Source organism: Coloeus monedula (genome assembly GCF_965178545.1).
Source record: "Coloeus monedula genome assembly, chromosome: 13".
Taxonomy (NCBI): Eukaryota; Metazoa; Chordata; class Aves; order Passeriformes; family Corvidae; genus Coloeus; species Coloeus monedula.
In genome coordinates this window covers 20798149-20820043 of record NC_138793.1, presented here as the reverse complement: position 1 = coordinate 20820043, position 21895 = coordinate 20798149, and the positions used below count along the sequence as shown (strand labels likewise).

At 50.9% G+C, this 21895-nt stretch overlaps 1 protein-coding gene across 2 annotated transcripts in view; it reads right to left on the bottom strand.

Annotated features, from left to right (window-relative positions):
* ZFHX3 (zinc finger homeobox 3) overlaps window positions 1-21895 on the bottom strand; it is a 125977-nt gene that overhangs the window by 16322 nt on the left and 87760 nt on the right. For both annotated transcript variants that reach the window (XM_082290335.1, XM_082290336.1), the window contains exons 5-7: window positions 12533-12640; window positions 3634-3767; window positions 3243-3443 (exon numbers count right to left, since the gene is read on the bottom strand). In XM_082290335.1, coding sequence (XP_082146461.1) covers window positions 3243-3443; window positions 3634-3767; window positions 12533-12640 — 443 coding nt within the window. The remainder of the gene's footprint in view (window positions 1-3242; window positions 3444-3633; window positions 3768-12532; window positions 12641-21895) is intronic.

Here is a 21895-nt window from a genome sequence, read left to right as displayed (position 1 = left end):
TCTGAGGAGATACATCACTGTCCCCATGTCTATGAAACCAGGGGAAATACAGACGGGAGGGAAGGTTCCCCACCAGACAAAGGAGGTAATTTCCATTACAAAGAGAGAGAGAGAGGGTGCTGGAGTGAAAAGCTTCATTAGACTCCGAGAGGCAAAGTGATGGCAGTATACCAAGGTCACTTCTAATTTAGACCATCTAATTGGCAAACATGGCTCCAAATGGCTATCATCTCACAGGGCTCAGAATTAATGAAGCCCGATTATTTTCATTACCTTCATCCGAGATGGAGAATGAGACACAGAGTGAGAGGGAAAGGGGGGAGAGGGAGGGGGTGAAAAGGAGGGAGAGAGAAAAATTGAGTGACAGCAGAAGGGAGAGAGCAATAAGAAAAGACAATGGGAAAGAGGGTAAAAATGTAAAGATAGCAGGAGGGGGAAGTGAGATGGTAGAGATGGGCAGGAATGACTCCTGAAGCAAGGGAGAAAAAAAAAAGATGGAAAGATGGCTGGAACACAGGGAAGATGCCCTAAACTGAGGAAGAGAAAGCTGAGAGCAGAGATGACGAGACAGAAATGTGCAGAAGGATAAGGCTGGCTGCGGGAGGAGGGAGAGCTCCCGCTCCTGGAGGCTCTTGGGAAGCCGTCCTCTCTCCCAGCTCCAGCCCATCAGTCTTGTCAATCGCCCGCGCGGGCGAACTGCACTTCACCCTCATTACGGGCCCCGCCGAGTCGAGCAGGCCCAAGCAGAGGCTGCCATGGGAAAGATGGCGCCTGGCCCCACTCAGAGAGGCTGAGATGCCACAGAGACAGAACTCGGCTACGCTCATCCACCAGCCCCATGTAAGGGAAGCTGCAGGAGACGGGGGGACAGCGTGAGCCCCAGCCCCTGTTCCTGTGTGGCACTGGGGCACGGCATGCGCTCTGCTCCTCAGGCAGCCCCGCCAGCCCCTGTCCCTGCATCGGGGCCAGTGGGAGGACATGGGGGTCCCATGGGACAGCCAGCCCTGCTGCTCACTGATATGAAAAGGAGGGAGCACGACCAGGCAGCTCGGAGATGCTGAGCGCAAGCAGGAGCCGTTACCATGGCAACAGACATATTAGACACTGCAGGTTCCTGAACGGCGTCTGATAAGTTGTTATTAACTGGAGCCTCCTCCAACGCTGAGCACAGACACGGTGCGTCGAGAGGGACCTGGCTCTCAGCTACGGGGCTGCAATTCCCTCGTGGTGGCACCAACACCTGACGTGCGCATCAAATCAAGATGGGATCTTCACGAGAATGAGCAAAATTAGGATCCTCCAATATTGCCATGTTCTGCACAAACTGTACTGACTGCTCAAAATGTTGCCGTAGAATAATACAAAAAGACCCACCTTCTTCACCCCATGCTGTGAGACCTGGAGGAGGAGAAGCCTCTCCCCAGATGTGTCTCCAGGTGCCAGAGGGAAGAAAGGTGGGAAAACCTGGAATACACATGACAATGAGCATCATGGCTGGGCCAGTCTCTGCTGATCCTTGCAGAGCATCGCAGCCCTGCTCTAGCACAGCAGGTGCGCTCACCTAAGGGACTGTCCCTGACCTGCTCGGCAGAGTGTCCTGAGCTCCGTCACGAGAGGCTCCTGCTATTCCCTCATATCCTGGAGGACATGTGCCTGAGGATGGACCAACCCAACACTCCCGCTCCAGACCACACATCCAGACCACACATCCTGCCTGGCTCAAAACAAACCATTTCACACCAGTGTAACAGCTACCCTGAACAAACTGGTTACACCTGCTGTCCCAGGGAAGGGGCTTGGCTTCTGGTCCCTGCTCTTAGAAAGCCAAAACACCTGCCACTAATGTAGTTAGGAGGTGAACAAGCGCCGTTCAAGCCCCCAGAAGGTATTTACACACTTGAGCAGCACCAATGAAGTGGCCACAGGTCACAGAGGCCGTGGTCTCTGGGATGGGACAGCTCTGTGACCCAGGTGTGCAGGCGGCCGGCATGGCGCAGCTACATCCTGAGGAGCCCTGAGGGGACAGGCAGCTGGTAATGCAAAGCAGGAAGGTAAGAGCATAAAGGCCCTTATGGAGTGGGAACTGCAACAGGCTGCCCAGAGAGCCTTTGGAGTCTCCTTTCCTGGAGATATTCGAATGCTGTCTGGACACAATCCTGAGCAACATGCTCAAGGGACCCTGCCAGAGCAGGGCAGTTAGACTGGAGCAATCCCAGTGGTCCCTCCCAAGACTACTCATGATTCTGTGACTCTGTGACTTCTGTCTTCGAGAAGGAATCACAAAAAGAACCATAGGATCATTGAAGACCCTTAGTCTTCCAAGTCCAACCATCAACCCAACACCACCACCACGTTAAACTGTGTCCTCAAATGCCATATCCGCATGATTTTTGAACACCTCAAAATGAGGATGGTGCCTTGACACCTTCCCTAAGCAGCCTGTGCCAGGGCTTCCAATCCCTTCCATGAAGAAATTTTCCCTAATATCCAATCTAAACTTCCCCTGGTGCAGCTTACAGCTAGTCCTCTTGTCCTGTCACTTGTTATGTGGGAGAAGAGACCTACCCCACCTGGCTCCAACCTTCTTTCAGGGAGTTGTAGAGAGGAAGAGTGACAGAAAGAGAAGACAAGAAAACTGTAAGAGAACAGCTGGGCCATGCTGCATGTGCTTGCTCAGAAGATGTCACAGGAAGGAGCTGATAAAGGACATCAGTGTTACAACAAACACAGTGTTATTCACCTCCAGTGCCAAGAACTGGCAAAAAAGGGAGAAAACAAGCAGAAACAGGGTGCAAGAAAAAAACACAAAGAGAAGGAATTGGCAGGAATCAAAATAAAAACTTATTTTATAAACTTGATGACAAGTTCTTAAATGTAGACACCTTGCAACAAATATTATACCGAAGAAACAACAGGAACAATATATCCCATCAGCTTTTGCATCTCCCAGAAGCTTCTGCACAAGCTACCATCCCATGCACTGACCTCATCAGGTCAAGGAAAGAGTATTTATCCTGATTTCCCAGGGAAATCACTCAACACTTGAGCTTCACAGGGCTCAAGCAGGGACACAACGTACCAGGGTGCAGCAAACCTTGATGGCAGAGCTCTGACATGTGAAGGAGCTGACCACCACAGCAACTCTCTGCTCCTCACCTTTGTGGGGACAGTGGTGGACATGTCAGGATGGCAGTGGACACGCTGGGATGGCAGCAGCCACACTTGCTTACACAGCCACTTACCGTCATGATGAGTTTCTCGACGCAGTCAGGTGACACGCTGTGCAGGTGGGTGAGGTGCAACTGCAGGTGGATCTTGTTGTTCAGCATGTCCTGGCAGAGTGGGCAGCGGAGCATGGGCTGCACCGAGTGCTGGGTCATGGCGTGCACCCGCAGCCGGTTCACGTCTGTGTTGCTGTACTTGCAATACGGACACTGGTACATCTGCGGAGCAGACACATGAATCACACAGCTCTTCCAGCTGCTACTTCCCTCTCTTGCAGCTAGGCTTCAATAATTTGATGCCTTCTACCACCAGTTACTGCCTTTCATCCTCTTTCTCCCATTTTAGTCTTTGCTTTTGGCACATTGGAAACACATTACCTGCACAGAGAGACAGGTTCTTCCATCTTACCTGCTCTGATTTGGTCTCCTCTGAAGTTTTTGACCACTTAAAGGAGAGAGGTGACTCAGAGCTGCTGGGAAACGCTATCCGCTTAGAGGATGCTGGAGGCTCCGTCAGCTCCTTCTCTGGCTGGCTGGCTGGTGCTGCAACAAAAAGTGATTAACATCAGGACAGCCCAAAGAGGCCTAGGTTGGACGATGACAGTGCTTCCATTTTCTGCTTGACACACACCCTAAGGACTTGGAGGAGGATGAATCTGAGGACTAACCTATGTCCTACAACGCACACCTGGCGAAAACCAGTTTATTCTTCCTGATCTCCCACAGCAAGGGAACTGTGTCACTGGTGGTCAGAAGCAGAAAGACCTCATCTGTTTCTGGGGGCTGCTAACAACCTGCATGTGCAGGAGATGCTGGGCCTGTGGCCGCATTGGACACACAAATGCTTGGCCAGATGGTGAAGGCCCATGTGTCACCTCCAGGAGCAACTGGATTTACTCGGTAAGGTAGAACTCATACCCCTGGCTGACCCAGGGGTATTCTACATACAGACACTCTGAAATGCATTTGCCCTGGAGAGGGCTGCTGGTTGTGGCTGTCAGCCCCATCGACGGCACCCGTGCTGGCAGCAGTGGTGCTGTTGGGATGGCTCTGGCCAGCTCAGCCCACGCCTCCAGAGGAATGTGCAGATCTGGTGCTTCCTAGCACATGGTCCTGCCAAAATCCTGATTTCGGTGGGACCCAGCCAACAGGACCCAAACACTCCCACTGTGATAAGCCGAGGAAAGGCCATTTTATTCCACTGAAACAGAGAAATGCAAACAAGCCCTGAAGTCAACAGCAAAACACTCCACGAGTTGTGGCACTGGGAGAAGCACATCCCTGACCTTTCTCCTCCCTCGAACCCTGGCTGCCTTCAAGTACATAAATTTGTGGGACATCTATTATTTAAAAACTGTAAGGACAAGTATATTATACACAGCCCCCGTCTCCTCCTCCCCGAACACACATTCATAACGGTACTTTAATCTGTCTCGAATCGACTTCAAACCCATTTCGCCCTTAATGGGAGTTATTCATTTTCACTTGAAAGGTAATATCTGACAGCTGGATATTTAATATGATGGATCAGCTGCCGATTAACAAGGCGCTGTAGCATTCTCAGGCCAGTCCCCCATACTCTTTCCCCTGTCTCCTACTCAACTTGTGAACCTGCTGATATCTGCTCCTTGTTTCAGATGATATCGTCAGGAGTCAGATCCCAGCAAACTGCTTCCTTCCCAAAGACCCTTCTGTGCACTGGCATGAGCTGTTATTTCCAAATGTACCGCATCACAGTGGAGAATGCATTCCCATTTCCAGCTACCTTCCCTGTCAGTCCCCATCTCTGCATTCAGCTGAATAGAGGCAAAATAATTTCCAGGAGAGGGAAAACAAGTATTACAAATAATACAGGTAATGGTACTGCCAGAGGGAGGCAGGGATTAGAGGATTTGATCTGGGACTGCTGAATTTCTCCTGGTAGGCTTGTCCATACCAAATGAGCTCGGAGCCCAGAGCCAGCTGCATGCCTGGTGCTTCATGCCTGGCTGGGCAGCAGCCTCCATGCATGCATGTACAGTCCTGGCTGTACCTGAAACCCAAACCCCAGGACTCTGCTGTGCTGCCAACTCCACAAAAATATCCAAACCAGGCATGGAATGAGTTTGCAGTCAGTGCTGACTGACGGACACCATCACAGATCCTGCTCTGCCCTCACAGAATGACGGGCTACTCCGCTCAGCTCACTGCCTGGACCAAGACTCTCCCTGGGCTTCAGAACTGGAAAGGGCTTAAAGACATCTGCAGGGCCAGAGCTGACCTTCCTTGCTTCCTGTAATGAACGTACTTGGAGCATTAGGAACATGGCACCACCCTGCTGCTCGTCCGCTGAGGAACACAGTCTCTCCCGGTGGGTTCGGGCAGGAGACACCACCACCAGGAGCCAGCACTGTGGCAGCTGAAGGACCGCCCTGCCTTTAAATGCCCTACCCGAGCCCTGTGTGATGTGAGTGGCCCTTGTCAGTAGCCTGATGGCTGCTGACACTGTCCAGTCCTCAGTGTGACCTCGGACACTGACATGCCAGCCCCGATCAGGCAGTTGGGTGTTGGGACGAGCAGCTGGAGACCCCAGGTCTGCGAGGGTGGTCTGGCACATGTGAGCCCTGCTGCAGACCTGCACTGGGTGCAGATGACAGTGACAATCATGGCTTCGGGTCCCTTTAGACCTCTCTAGCCCAGTGACAGTGGCTCCTGTGTGGTCCACGCTGTGTCCCTGCACTGGGCACCGACTGCTGCCAGCTGCTCACCAGTGGAATGTTTTTGGATGCAGTGGCTGAATTCAGCCCAACCATCAGCTACCCCAGGCTGCTGAATGCCAGCTCCAACCTTGGGAGTCACAACAGGGCATTTTCTCATCTCCTTTCTACTGTGAAGCAGCCTGCTTAGAATTAGTAACAGGGAATTAAAATGTACCATCTCCTAAGTGTCCAGTTTCATTAAATGCACTTGATCCAACCCCATAACCTTAATCCTTCAGAACCAGAATTATTGGTGATTGTCCAGACCCAAGAATAACTGATTTGTTGCACATGGGATATTTATTTTAAGTATTAGTTTTTGAGTTGACAGCTCAACTGAGAATTTTAACACCAAGACTGAAGTTTATTGCTGATAAACAGTCAAATGCACAAAATGACACATTCAGTCCACATCACAGATGATCAGAGGAATTAAGAACTCTCTGCTACCAGGAGAAATGAGGACATGGCTTGGCACCTGCCTGCAGAGCTCTGAGCACAGCATGGGACCTTCTGTCTGTGCAGAGAGAACAGGACAGAATATCCTGAGTTCAAAATGTCCAAAAGGCCATGGTCTGGAAGGGCTGCGTGGCACTGGAGCACATGGAGACACTACCTGTGCCGTGACCATGGCCAGCATCTTGCTTCCAGGTCCAGGCCTTGCAGGGCAGGAAAAGGCATCTGGTTTAAAGTATGATGTACATATTGGAGAGTATTGTTATTTGACTCCTTAAATGGATTTAGTTCAGATTTGCTGACTTAGAGGAAGATCTGTGTTTCTCAACAAATGTCCCCTAAAAGCCAAGTGTGATGGAGCAGGGCTGCCACAGAACTTCTAGAGCTCTACTGATCTTCTCTCTCTTCTCAGCAGCTTCTGCTTCTCAGAGGAGGAGGTGAGGTCCTCCCTGGGATTATTCCAGAGGTGGATGGGCACTTCTTTGGAAGTGGGGGCCTTTCCTTTGCTGGTTCCAGAGGCAAAGCCAGCATGGATCCCCTAAACTGCTGCTCTCTATCCTGGTGGGAAGGAAGTCACCACCCACCTCCTATCCATCAGATTCTTTTAGCTAAAGTATCACTGACAGCCCCTTCATCTAAACTTCCATCTCCCAACCAAGCAACATAATGGAAAAGCCAATTAAATGATTATTAATTCATGCTGCTTTCCGTAAGCCAGAGGTTCTCATCTCCCTGCATTCCGTAAACCAGCTTGCCACTTGCCCTAGAAATTTACAGTGGGGTTTCTGATATTGCCATTGATCTAAACACTACCAGCCTCCAAAAAACTCCTTGCCACGAAGTCCAGCAGCTGGCTTGGGAAAGTTCTCAGTGAGACGAAGGAACTGTGGTTTCACAGCCTGATGGAAAACAGCATTCCATATTTGGTGGTGTCTCCTTCCTCAAATCACCTCAACGTGTTCTTGGAGCCATCACTCAGCACCACAAGTCCTCAGACCAGTGGGAGCTGCTACTGTGCCACACAGCCCTGTGCCATCAATGCCCAAGGCTGCTGCCCCTGTGCCCTTACAGCACCTGTGTGTCTCCCAAAATCCAGGGCTAATTTATCAGTTTCATCCATTCTCCAGAAACTGCCATGATCCAGGAATGGCCAGAGCTCACACGGACCCCCGGGGAAGGGCACGGGGCACCCAGCATTGCCGCAGCGCTGTTGCCTCCTCAGTAACATGCAGCCAACATTTCCTCCTCAGACACTGTTTAATTCCCCATTTCCTGAAGGAACTTCCATTCTAATCAGCTGCTGTAGCCACACTTTTAGGCCTGTGCACTACTTGTTGCTCTACAGCATTTCTCAGCTCTGTATTTGACAGTAACTCGATTGACAGGTAAAGGCCCCACACTCGGCACGCGCACTCTGCACCCGTCCTCGCTGCTGCCTCGCATGGTTCCAGCCCTGAAAATGGCCGAATAATTTGTTTTTCTAATGCTGTGTCATACCTTCCCACCTGCAGCGAGTACCCACAGCTGAATTACCATTAAATATTCATATCCAGAAGCTCCAGCCACCACCAGACTTCCCTGCCTTGCTTCATATGAACACGGAACACTCAGCAGATGCCTGCATGAGATGCCAAGCAGCACCAGGGACTCACTGAGGTGGCACTTTGCTTAGCACCACGGGCCTCTCCTGCAACCCATGTCAGTTCCCGCAGCATCTCCGATGCCGCCAGAGCCCAGCATGCCCGGAGGCAAGCCGGCTGCTGCATGAGGCCACCCGGCCCAGCCATGTTTCTGGGCTGCAGCTGCCAACCCAGGAGCCTTTTGTGCTTCATATATCCTCAGAAAAACACAGATATAGGCAATCTCGCAGTCCTTCTCTCCCATTCCCTCTCCCAGGTTTCCCTCGCCCAGGCGCCAGTGCTGAGAGTGGCTCCATCGTGCCCCTTGTCCCCTTCCTCCCAGCCTCTCAGGCCCCCAGAACATCCCAGCCATTAAGTGCTCCACAAATGCCAGATATTAAAAAAAAAGCAGCAAAAAGCAGCCGGGGGGAGGAGCAGGAATAGATTTCCGTCAGGATGTGCCTGACCTGTTTTTTTCAATTTCAGTAATTAGAAAGGCAGTCGGCCTGTAGGAATTATTCATAAACTGCAGGAGCTGTGCAGTATACATTTATGTTAAACATGTCAAATCCGATTGAAATCATGCCTGCCAGCACCATACTCCATAAACACACTTTTCTGCAATAATTTCCCAGCTCTCAGCAGCCCATTAATACTTCCTTTAATAGCAATCTACCACGGATTCGAATCAGGGACGGTCCATTGCACTAATTGCTCTGTTAGGTGAGCATCATGGATTAAAAAAAAAAAAAAAAAATCATTAACAAAAATAAAAGCCCTTCAGGCCAGTCCTCCAGAAAGATTTCATTTCAATCTATATTTTAAGTAGACTTTGTTTCTTGTTTTTGTGGAAAAACCCCATATATTCTCCATGTACCCAATGGACAGTGCATTAAGGAAGCCTCTGGTAGCTGGGTCACTGCTGGTGATGGGCTCCTCCATCAGAGACATGAACCAGCACCACCCCCCAAATCTGAGAGGCCTTGTACTGCAATGAGCAGGGCTTCAGCTGAGTATCCATTATCTACATCCTGCCTTAAAAATAGAGTCAGGATCAGCCATGATTCCTTTCACCCTTGCTGGTTTGCTTGTGGTAAATCTCACATTAGTCATGACAAGATAATGTCTAACACTGAGCCATCAGGCACACAGCATCTCCCTGCTCCAGTGTGGAGGCACTGCCACCTTCCAGAACCTTCCAGAAACCACAGAGATGTCTGTGAAAATCAAGATCCAGTGAGTCCTTATACGGGATGAAGTTTTCCCTGTGTATATTCAATTGAAAAGTATCACCTAAAAAAACCGTTTGTGCTTCACACTGTTCCATTTTAAAATAAATACAAAGAATGAATCAGTAAATTTATTTTGCAGTTGAGACATTTTGACAAGTTTACAATGAAAACAGGTTTTCTCCTTGGTGCTAACACTAACCCCAGCACAGGCTGTGCCCAGACTGTATCCACCGCGGTGCAGACCCTCACCCCTGGGCTGGGGCAGGGAGATGGGCAAAGGAACTCAGTGTCTTGTTACAGATCTTACAAGCCTTTAAGAAAATGGAAGAAATAAATCCCCTATGTGCAGTGAGGAAACCAAAGCACAAAGGAGAGTAAATTGCTGAGGAACGTATGATCAAATTGCAGGTGGTGAGAAGCAGAAGGGTCTGTCCCCCTTCCCTTTCACATACCCTGTCACTGGCTTTCAGCCCACACCTCTCCTGCCCTCATCTCCATCTTCACAGAGTCACCTGGCTCAGAGGCTTCTCCGAAGGTCAGCCAGTCCATCCAAAGCAGGATAGACTGAGCCTCCCTCACTGCTGACAGCAGCTCCTCTAATCTTCTTGAAAGACCTCTGAGGAACCTTCCCAGAAAACCCACTCCAGTGCTTAAGCCACAGGCTGTACAGGAAGACTTTTTAAAATTTGTTATCTAACATCAATCTTTCTCCTTTCAATTTAAGCCCTTTGTGTCTTGTTGTCTGTATCCTCAACATGGAGAAAAAATTATTTCCTTCCTTTCAGAAGCATTTCATGCACAAGAAGACTTATCTTGTCCTCCTCTTTGGTCTTTTTTTAGGTCAAATAAGCCTGTTCATTCCATTTTCTCCTCCTGACTGATGTTGTTCTGTTCTGGGTCATTCCTGCTGTTTGGGCTTTCTGAAATTGCTGCCCAGCCTCCCCAACACCCCAGCGCAGGAACGGAGAGCTTTCCAGTACTAATGAAACCCACCAAAGGCACAATATTGTCACCCACACCACAATGTCTGTGCTTCATTTCAGCCTGTCCTGAAAAGTGGCATCGAAAGCCTTCCCAAGGAGACACTGACTCCAAACAGGACCTTCTTCACACGAAGGGAAATTGGGTCGTGTTGACATGATTTGTTCTTGACAAATCTGTGTCGACTGTTCCTCATCTCATTATCTTCCCATCAGCACTTACAAACAGTTGTTTGGTCAATTCCCAGGAAAATCTGGGGCAGAGATGGCAGGTGTACAGTTCCCCAGCCATTCCTTCAGTCAGGGACAAGCCCCATGTCTGTCCTTCGTTACAGCTCCCCTTTCCTCTGCACAGCACAAGAGAGAGCAGCTGGCAGGTTTGATATGCTCCAGGCACAGTCTCCCAACACCCAGGTACAGTACAGCAGGTCAGGGACCATGTTCAGCATCACCAAGTGCTCTGCAGCCCATTCCCTGGTAGCTGGGGGACGGGCTCTCCCCACGGTGCTGCTGACACGGGCTGTGCTGCTCTGCTCAGTGAAGGCAAATGCAGAGAAGGCTCCAGGCTCTTTAGCTTTGTGACACCATGGTCACAGCCTTCCACTGCTGCCGAGGGCAGACCGGCTGTGTCGGCAACCTCCTCCTCCTCCTCCTCCAAGGAGAGCTCCCTGGTACTGCCTGCTCCCCTCCCTGCTCATGGCTCCACTTGTATCAGGTTTTTGTATCCCTGTACACTTCTGGAGCTTTCAGGAATAACCTGACCCAGTTTCTATTCCTTCCCATGTCTGAGGTCCAGGAGGACCTGTCAACACAGTCATGTTCCTCGAGGGACAAGAGCAGAAACACGACCAAGATGTGGTGCCTGCTTTGCACACCTGCTGGACAGCAACAATTGGTAACATTATCTTGCTTTGAAGTTCAGGGTGGTGTTACATGTTTGGAAGCAGGGCCTGAGTTCAGTGCCAGCACATCACGCACACCTTGGCTCGCACAAGGCCAGTCCCACGCTCCATGGGCTCACACACCTGCTCTGTGTCCTCCCCACACGGTTCCCTTTGCAGACCCCATGGAGCTGTCCCATTTCTGATCTGCTCCTTGCCTCACAAGCACTGGGTTGGGAGCTGCACTGGCAGGGTGAAGAAGTTAAACCATCCAAATTCAGAGTTTCTGGAGAGAAAAGGGTTGGTTTAAAAAGCAGGCTCCTCATTTTTCCTTACATATTTTGAGATACAATCTTTTCATACAGATCAGCCTTTTTAAGTGCTTCAGATTTGGGCAAAGGACCCTATTTACCCCTGAAGAGATTTAATCATTAAACAATACTTACCTCTTTCTGTGACACTTCACAAAATGGTTGTGTTCAGGATCACACAATCCCACACAATGAACTGAGACTAGAAACCAGCTACAGCCAAGCAAAATTGCACTTCTGGGTTAAGAGTCAGTCTGTGGCAGGAAGGAACACACGGAGCAACCTCAGCAAGTGCAGCCCATACTGAAAGCACAAACTTCAACAGCCCACAAGGCCCAGATTGCTCTCTCCACCAGTTAGGACACATCTTCCATTGACTGAGATTGAGATGTGCTGAGATTATAACTGTAGAGGCGAAATACCACATTCCATTTTGGGAAGACTATGTAAGACAAAATGTCTTTGTCTGGGGCTCACCAAGGGGCAACCGTGAACGCAGCAGGAGAAGGCTGCCTGGAAGAAGGGTCTCTGTGCAGACCGAGGCATTGCACGGACCAATGCCGAGCCTGCCAACCAAATGGGACCTGGAGCCAGAACTGCTGTGCCCTGGGCCAAGGAAAATGAATGCTACCTTCAGCACCGCATATTCTGCACCTAGGCTGAAGTGGTCAGCAAGGGCCAGATGAGGGTGGAAGATGGATGGCCTTCTCCAGAGTAGGCCAATCATAGAATCATCAAATGATATGCTTAATCCAACCATGTGTTGGCTGCTGCCAGGAGGGGTTGTCCCCTTCTCCCTCCTCCTCTCCCAGCTGTTGATCCCCATTGCCTGGGTCCAGTCCCAGAGCACCCATGGCCCAGCGCCAGGCTGGGGCTTAGAGGGGGGACACATGACCCACCACAACTCAAACTACTGAGTATGTCAAGAAGCTACACCCAAAGCCTTCACAGAGGATGACACTTAGGTCACACTGACACGCTGTGGTCAGTTAAAAAGGGTTTTGTGGACCAGTGTTCTTCCTGCCTCTCTTTCCTGGATTTAAAGAAAATGATGGACCAAACACCACCTCGGATACATCACAGAATCATACCTGTCCATTTACTCTGGTCCTTGTCCCCTCCACTCTCTTGCTCCTTGGCAGGCTCCTCAGCATCACCAGCTGTTTCACTGGGCCCTTCCACATCTTCACTGGGTTCTTCTGAAAGAAGAAAAGCAGAAAGTGTGACACAGACATGGAAGGCAGAACAGAAGAATATGTAGCTGCCAGTGAGTAAGAGCAGCAGCAAGGGGTGTGCACAAGTGTTGGGTGGCAGGTATCAACATCGCCCAGTGTTCTCCCAACACACCTGCTTATAGGAACTGTACAGGAAAGAAGTGAGAGATGAAGACAAAATGAAGAACCTCGCCTACTTTTACCACCTGGAGCTACTAAGGTCCCCTGAGATGTCATGTACAGTTACATGGTTGTCTACACAAGAAGGTTCTGCCCAGCCATGTCAGGGATTACAGAAGCATCAGGGAGCGACTGGAGCCTCCAGCACCTTCAGCCTCATCCTTCCTTGTCATCCCCCTCTCAGGCTCTTTGGCCCCACTGACATGGTGCAGTACTGACCCTGGTCACCAAGATGCCAGAGTCCACTGCAGACACATGACATCCCTCCTGCTCAGACCAAGCTCGGAGCAGCTTGGTCTGCTGCAGCCCCAGCCCAGACATGAGGCACAGGAGGAACATGCTGGCAAGTCTTGCCTTCATCCCAGTCAGGGGAAGAGTCTACAAACCTGGGCAGCACCACACAGGTGCAAAAGCATGGAGGAAACACTCGGTGAAGTGCTGAAAGCTCAGAACAAAACACAGAGCGCCATGGTCCAGCCCGTAACAACAGCACGGGCACAGAGCGTGTCAACCCGCTGTGGTGCAGCTCCACTCCAAGGCACCTCATCAGGTGGGACACTGGGAGTGAGAGCGCTTACACCAGGGTGTAGCAGCCACATTATCACCTACTATCATGGGTATTAATGTACAGTCCTGGTAACTGACAGGGGTTACCCCACCACCGGGTTAAAAAGGGCACTTTTAGACCACTGTACCCATTTTTAGGCAGCACAGTTTAAAATTTTAACTCGCATTACCTGGTCATGGTAAACCCCATGAACTCATGCTATCCTGAGATTTACCTGAACCACCTAACTGGTTCAGGCACCAACCCCCATCCTCCTCCTAACAAAGACAGGGCCAGAAACTCAGATTAAAAATATATATTAGCAGCTTGCAGATACTTAGCAGTGCCCTTTGAGGATATGACAGCCTAAATTGGGAATGAGAGGGGAGATGGGTGGCAATGCTGACAAAGGCATCCAACATGTAGAAAGGCACACATCACTGGTGGAGGGGTGAGATGGGCAGTTTGCCATGTGAGCGGAGCGCTCAAGTTTACTGGGAGAAGGGCTGTGAAACCAGCAGCTGGGTTCACATTTCAGAAATTAAAATTCCAATCTTTTTTCCACTCCAGGGAAAAAACACAACAAACCATCCCCACCCCAACCCCACCACCCTAGTGCCTTCAAACCACTTCACACAGGGCAAGAGTGTCCATTCAGCTGGGCAGCTGCTGTGGAAGCAGATTTTAGCTGGTTTTATTAAAAACCTTTGTTAATGGGTTTTCTATATTTAATTTAAATCATCATTTTAACCATTCTCTGCTGGCTCAGGTGCTCTGAGGCCCCCCTGGAACCACGAGGAGATGGCCCCCATTGCCCATGGCCCGCAGCTCATGACCCACCGCTCATCACCCATGGCCCATCACCCCCTGCCCTGGTCCCGGCCCCACCACCACGCAGTCCCAGCCCAGAGCCCCCCGGCCCAGAGCCCCCCGGCCCAGAGCCCCCCGGCCTGGCTGAACAACAAAGGGCGCCTGGCGCAGCGGCACTCCCGGCTGCGACCCGGAGGTGTCAGCATCGGCATGGGAGGAAGAGGAAGGGCGAGCCAGGCTCCGCCGCTGTCTGGGCTCTAACCTGAGCATGTGGAAATAATACGTGTCTTCCAGTGTGCTGTCTGGTTCGAGGGGAATAAAATAGGACATTCATAAGCAGTTACACCATCTGTCTTTATACCATCATCATCATCAACAAGGGAAAAAATAGCTCTTTAAAATGGATGAAAGCCCAGGCGGACAGTAACCGGAAAAATGTGAGCTATGAATACCAATAATGGGAGAAAATGATTAAAAAACAAGGCTACAAACAGCAAGTCCCCAGCACAGCCGGGGCTGCAGCTCCTCCTGTCCATCCACCGCCAACCTGGACTGAGCCCCCACATCTCTGGCACTGAGCATTCCACAGCCCCTGTGCCAGGAACGCTCCTTTCTGAGGACACAAACTGCTCCTGGCTCAACAGCCCGCACCAGGCAGAGGGCAGGGAGCAGATCCAGCTGCGAACCCTCCTCCTGCTCCACCCTGAGCTGGTTTTTTTCTGAAAAGTAATTTTTCTGAAGCAGGATGGGAAGGGAATGGAGTCTAGCACACCTGTCCAGAGAGGCTCTGAACCAGCTTGGGTAGGGTCCTGGTACCATCCCAGCTCATCTCCTTGCTGCCAGGGCCTCTGGCACAGAGCCCCAGGGAAGGGGAAGCGCTAACTCCATCTGCCTCGTGATCCCCTTCCAGCAGACTTCTCTGGAAGGCTGAGGCTGCTCTGCTCATCATGCTCAGTGTGGCCTGTGGCACAGCCACCAGTGCTCCCACTGAGCCCAGAAAAGGTGGGGACAGCCACCCCTGAGCTGGTTCTGTGTGCTGCACTGGGGTCTGACCAGCTGAGAAGTTGCCTCCAACGCCCACACCCATGTCTGACCCACCTTCTGCCAAGCAGAGCTCAGCACTGACAGTAAAAGCAGCAAAGCTCCTGCTCCTGAAAGGTCTGTGCCCACACTCTCCGCGGCTGGTGAGCCACAGCAGCAGCTTGAGGGTGCAGCGCAGGTCTGGAAAGCAAACACCTGTGTGAAGGCACCCAACCATCCATCCCCTGTACTCCTTTGGGGCATCCCTCTGCGAGAACAAGGCCAGCAGCATATCTGGTAGGGAAGATCTGCTCCTCCTCTCAATCCACTGCACACCACAAGGAGCTTCCATTGCCACTGCAAACCGGTGTCACGCTGCACACGACCAGAGCCCACCACTGTCCTCATGTAATGACCCACAGGACCCACCTGCAGCAGAGTGTGCAGACCACCCCAAGACCAGCTCCTGCGGCTGAATGAGTAGTGGTCAGCAAGACACAGGGAATTTACTTCCAAACCACCGTGACCTTTTCACTACTACCTGACCCCTCCTCCCAAAAGCTGCACATGCTGTTGGGACTCCAAAGGTGCAAGAGCCGTTGCTGTGGGATTTGTATGGGGGAATCATGCTCCCGGGAAATCCAAACAACACATACTGCGCACTGGTTCCCATGCCAGAGCTTCATTCCTGAATCCATGGTGCTTTATTAATAACTTTTAAAAGGAATTTTCCAACTGCCAGGGCTCAGGTCAACGCTGAGAGCAAGGAATTGTAGCCCCTGCAGCTAAAGGAGCTGCTCTTCCATCCCAACCCACCTGTCCCATGCAAAATCCTAGGCAGAGTCTTTGCTTCCTTCATGAATAAATCATTTTAGAGAGCAGTATTTCCTTTTAATTTAAAATTAAACCATTCACAAAGTGGGGGGGGTGGGGGGAGAGGAGGGGGAAGAGCAGGAGAAGAGTCTGGAAAATCACAAGTATCTGACTTCTGCAGAGGTCAGGGAACCTTTGACTCAGTCACACACCAAAATGTACCCAAACTGCTGTGCGCAATTGCACAGGATCACACCACTGAGGTCTGTCCCTTCCCAAACCCAGGAAGTTTGAGAGCTGGAGAAGTCGGCAAATGCTGATGGGATCCAGACCGGCTTGAACAGCCCAAGACCTCTCACCTCTCTTTTTCCCAACCAGGTTTTCCTTAACAAACCCAGAGCTCTTATCCGAAGGGATAAAGGGCATTTCTTTGGTGGTGGAAATGTAGGCATGGGAAAGAGCGTGCGCTGCCTCTCCACCCTCCGGCAGGCTCGAGAGCTGAGAAACATTAGCTGTCATGAACCACAATCAAATCAGGTTTGAAATATTTAGCAGTGGCTTGGAAAATGTGGCGGTGCAGCTCTGACAGGCGAGATGTGCAGACACCCATTTTCCATTATAATGGAAATATCAAGCCTGTTCTGAATATGTATAACCTAGAAAAATGTATTGATTTTTCATTCGGCATTAAAAAAATGAAATACCCTGCAGCTGTCAAAAGCCTTTTGTTAAAAGCTCATCTTTCCTGGAATGAGGTTTACCAGAAACAAGTTTTAATTGTACACAGGGTCTCTCCTTTGGAACAAAAAGAATCTCTGACGCTCCCCTTTTCAGGATAAGTAGCCAAAAAAGCCGACAGAAAGGCAGGACTGAGGGCTGGCTGGCTGCTGCAGGCTGCGGCTGTCGGGGGCGAGGGGCTGGCCGTGCACAGCGGCTGCGGGCACGGACCAGGGCTGGCACCGCCCTGCGCTGCCGAGGGGCTGCCCCGCCGGCGCCCACCAACCCGCCTGAGTCACAAGTTCAACTGCTTGCAACCACTTTAAACTGAGTCCCCCAGGGCCCTGGGTAGAGAGGTTTGGGTTCACATGGAGGAGGAGGGAGGTCCACAGTGGGTCGATGCCCTCCTGCATCCTGGAAGCCCAGGATGAGCTCAGCTGTCCCCAAGCTGCGCCAGGGTCACCATGCAGGGCCTGGTGCAGCTGACTCAGAAAGGGTCACAGAGGCACAGGGAGGGTAGTCCCACCTCACACCATGCCCATGGGCCCAGTGCCCTCTGCTGTGGTAACAGAGCAGAGGTAGAGCCCAGGTGGGGGTCTGACTTCAGCTCCCGCTATGGATGCATGTATGTGCTGCAATACCATCTGTGCCAGCTCCTAACGGGATTACTCTGCATCAGCTTGTTCATTCCTACTGTTTTCCTGAAAGGAAGAGCAGGACTCCAAACAGTGCAAAGCCAGCACTAGGCAAGGTTACGAGAGGAATGCCACGGAGCTCCAGCCTGGATGCAAAGCTGGTGGATGAGTCCCACCTGACAAAGGGCTGCAGGAAAAACAATATAATACTACATGTACCTTTGTTTAATGACACTTATTTCCCAGACAGCTCCATTCCAGAGCATGGCCAGAGCACCTCTGCTGCTTTCACTGACAAACAGAAACTGCTGACTATGGCGTGCTCAGCTGACATAGATATCAGAGAGTCACAGAATTGTTTTGGCTTGGGAGCAACCTTCAAGACCATTTTGTTTCAAACTCCTGACATATGAAGGAACACCTTCCACTAGACCAGGTTGCTTCAAGCCCCATCAAACCTGGCCTTCAACACACCCAGGGATGGAGCATGCACAACCAAGAACCCCTTCCCTGGGAGAGCACTGCCATTCTCCCACTCCCCGGGAACAAGGCTGTCCATGTTTTTCACAAACTGGGCTGTATTTTAAGCCAGTGAAACCCAACGGGGACTCACCCCCTTTAATTTCAGCAGCACTAGAAAGGTTGCTGTTATTTTCACATATGAAATATAAAAAAAAAAAGGCAAATTCCTTGAGTATGTTTGTAGTGGAGCGTGATGTGATTGTGTTGTCATTTATGGGAAATAATCGCAAGCCCATCTCTCCCTTTCCCCCCATTTTCCAGTCCAAATAACCATGAAAAATTACACTTCAATGTCAGGAGGACAACAAAGGAGGGGCTTTCTCCTGCGGCTTGACGGCTTTTCAGCCTCCCCTTTCTTGGACAAAAACTACCTTCAATTCTGTTTCATTTTAAACGTGATCTAACAAATGCATCTTGACAAGTTCCTTTCTCTTTTTCTTTTAAACAGTATTTTGCACAGTTTAACCTAGCTGCAAACTGGAATCAGCTGGAAAGGAGATGCATGCAAAAACACAACCACAGATCAAACAGCAAAACAAAAGAGCCCATCTCCAGCTCCAGGTCTGCAGGGAGAGGACAGAGCAGTCTCCACACAGAGACCTGCGGGACAAGGGTCCAGAGACAAAGGGGATCTATGGGAGAAAGAGGATGCACGAGTTGGGTGGCAGAGGTACCGAGGCAGGAGCACAGCAAAGGTGCCTGGGGGATGGGTGCCCAGCCCCACTCTGTGAGGGAAGGCAACCCTGGCCTTCTGCTAAAGACACATGGTGGAACTGCTTGAGCAGACAATGGCAGGTTTGGTAGAACCATGGAATCATTTGGGTTGGAAAAGCCCTCTAAGATTATTGAGTCCAACTGCTCCTCCAGCGCTGTCCTGGCTTCCACTGACCCATGTCCCCAAGTACCACATCGGCGTGGGTTTTAAATCCTGCCAGGGATGGCGACTCTACCACTGCCCTGGGCAGCCTGTGCCAGGGCTGGACAACCCTTTCCAAGAAAGGATTTTCCCAGTACATGACCTAAACCTCCCCTGGCACAACTTGAGGCCATTTCTCCTTATCCTGTCACTTGTTCCTTCAGAGCAGAGCACTGCAGGCCCTCAGCAGACCATGCCAGCAGAGCAAGAGATGCTTTGTGCTCACTGGGAATATAGGCTCACTTCAGAAAAACTGCAGAGGTCCACAAACAAAACCAGCACCAATGCCAAACCAAAGTTAGTAGCCAACTTTAGCAACTTCGCAACAAGGTACATCTTGAGAACACTGTAACTATAACAAAAATGAGCTATAATTAATTCACGCTTAGCCTTAGGGGCTGAATATTCACAGGAGAGCTCCTAACAACTTTAACCCATCATCCTCACAAACCACACTTAAACGAAACACTAAAATGTCCTCTTTCTGTTTTTTCTTTAAATATACAAGTCCTACAACTGCTACTCTATTCTCCCTCTCCATGGTATTGCTCCAAGGAAAAGTTAATTAATGTCTTGCTGACCCTCTTTCTCCCCCTCCCCAACTGTTTCCCCATCTCAGCATGTTTGGAGTTCTTTTAAGCTCAGCTAAAAACTTGGGAAAGCCGTAATTGCAGTGCCCTGGTTAACGGACAATTAAAATATCCCTGCAGCCTGTGGTACCACAAGTTCCCAACACAGACATGGGGCAGTGGAGGAAAGTGGTGGGGCTGATCCAGGGCAGGGGAGCAGGTCCACAGCCGGGTACAGTGTCCACGGCAAATTGTCACTTCTTGTCCCCAGGGAGGCAAGTTTTTTGTTACAAAGAACATGGAAAAAAGACCAATAGTTCTAAGTGAATGTCCCTAAGGATGGTTTGTACATGGGGTGAGTCCTAGAGGGTCTGACACCCATGGTCTGGTCGGTTTGTTCTTGACTAGATCCCAGTGCCGTGTTGGCAGGCTCTTCCTGGACCTCATTTCTATGAAGTAACAATATCCCCAAACATGGGAAATCATAAATGGCCATAAATAATATATATAATAAAAAATGAAAGAGGATCACCCCCAGACATGCTGCTGCCTCAAGGCAAAGGCAGTTGAGGGAAACGACTGGATGTGGCACTCAGCACTATGGTCTAGTTGACACAGTGCTGACTGGTCAAAGGTTGGACTCAATGACCTTAGAGGTCCTGTCCAACCTAAATGGTTCTGTGACTCTGAGGAAGGTGGGAGGGAGCCAGCAGGGATGCTCAGACTACCAGCATCGGGGTCACTGTAGTGGCAACCAAAGTCATGTCTGCAGAGAGCCTTTAAGCTTTTAAGGGGACTTTGGAGTTAGGAGTTGAGCATCCCCAGGAGCCCTGAGAAGGACAGGACAAATACACGCAGCAGGCTGGACAGACACTTTGGTAGCACAAGCACAATACCTGTGCAGGCTCACCAGGCAGAAAAACCAGCCTGGCAGAGCTGCAGTACCAAAGTTTTTGGTGTGAACAGCTGAAGAACAGAGGCCATGGCAGCGAGGCGGCCCCTCAAAGACAGAGCCCCACTTCCAGTCCTGTCAGTGGACAGCCTGTGGAGTCTTCATTCCCATGCCACCACCTCTCTCCCAGCCCCTCTGCCAGCACCCTCAAAGCTCTCGATACCAAACACCACTTGGGCTGGTGCAGAAGAGAGCAGGTAACACAGGTGAGCTCCTGCATGCACAACCAACACCTGCTGAAGAGAAAAGGGAGGGGAGACACCCCACAGCTCCACAGCCATGGAGCTGTCCTTGAGGGCATGCTTGAGGCGTCTCACATCACCCTGCATGGCAGGGATGGCCACAGCCTGGCCTGGGTTGTTCCTCCCTGGGTTTGGGTTAGTGGCACTGGCAAAATGTCAGTAATTGCTTTTCCCCTTGTACTAACAAGCTTTCAGCAGCAGCGACTTCAGTTTCCTGGAGCCAACAGCCCCTTTTTCTCCACCTCTCTTGGCTTTGGGTAATTGAAAGCGACTGCAATTTCAGTGCTGCCTCTCCAGCACTCAGCTGTACTAGGAGGTCAGGGAATGTCGAGTGAAGCCTTTCCACTCACCTCCCCACTGCCGCATGCACCCACTGAGGCAGTCTGTCCACGGCCCCGAGAACTGGCAAAATAACAGGGGCTGCGAGCAGCCAAGGGAACCCGAGCACAGCCCCACTGCAGTGGGGACGGGGCTGCCCACTGCAGCCTTGCACCACAGTGAGCTGCAGAGCCCTGTGACCCTGGACTTCTGTTTTTTCCTCTTAATTTAAAACAGCAGATGGGTTTCTTTTCAGAGAAACTATACCTTCATTCTTATTTCTTTTGCAGCATCACAAAACCCTTTCTTCTGTGATGCCCATGTCTCCTGACACAGATCAGGAAAGGATCTTCCGCTTGTCATCAGATCTCAGGTAAGAATGGAGAACAGCTGCTCCAGCTCCCAAGTGAAACACAGAGGATCAAGAAAAAGGGAAGAGCACAGAGCAGCTCCCAAGGAGACACTTGAGGGTACTGATGGCTCTCAAGCTGCTGGCCTGTGGTCAAGCAGGGAGGTAGCACCAGGTGGGCCACGCCAGTGGACTGGGTGGACAGAACCTTTCAGCCATCCCAGGATGGTGCTTGGTGTCTGCAGTCCTGAGCCTGGCTCCTTCCCACTAACAAGGGCATGTCAGGTGCTCTGGGGACTGGATCCACTCCTGGAACCTGGAGCAAGGCGCATGCACAGGTGGTGACTCCAGCAGAGGCCTGTGATAAGAATTTATTTCTCTCAATTACAGGCGCTTGTCCCCAGCCTCAGTTCATCAGCACAGCACAGCCGAGTCAATGAAAGCTCCGTAACACGCTAATCAGATGCACAGCGACTTCCTGGAGCTGCCGGCTGCTCCTAAAATAAGTGGCAACTTTGGGATGTGGGTTTCCAGTCCTGCCCTCTCTCTGCTCCCTGTGCTCTGTCTATGGCCAGGCCAGAGGTGGTTCCCCTGCAGGGTCCAAGGCACTGCCTTGCACCACACACATGTGCAGAGGGGCAGGTAATGCA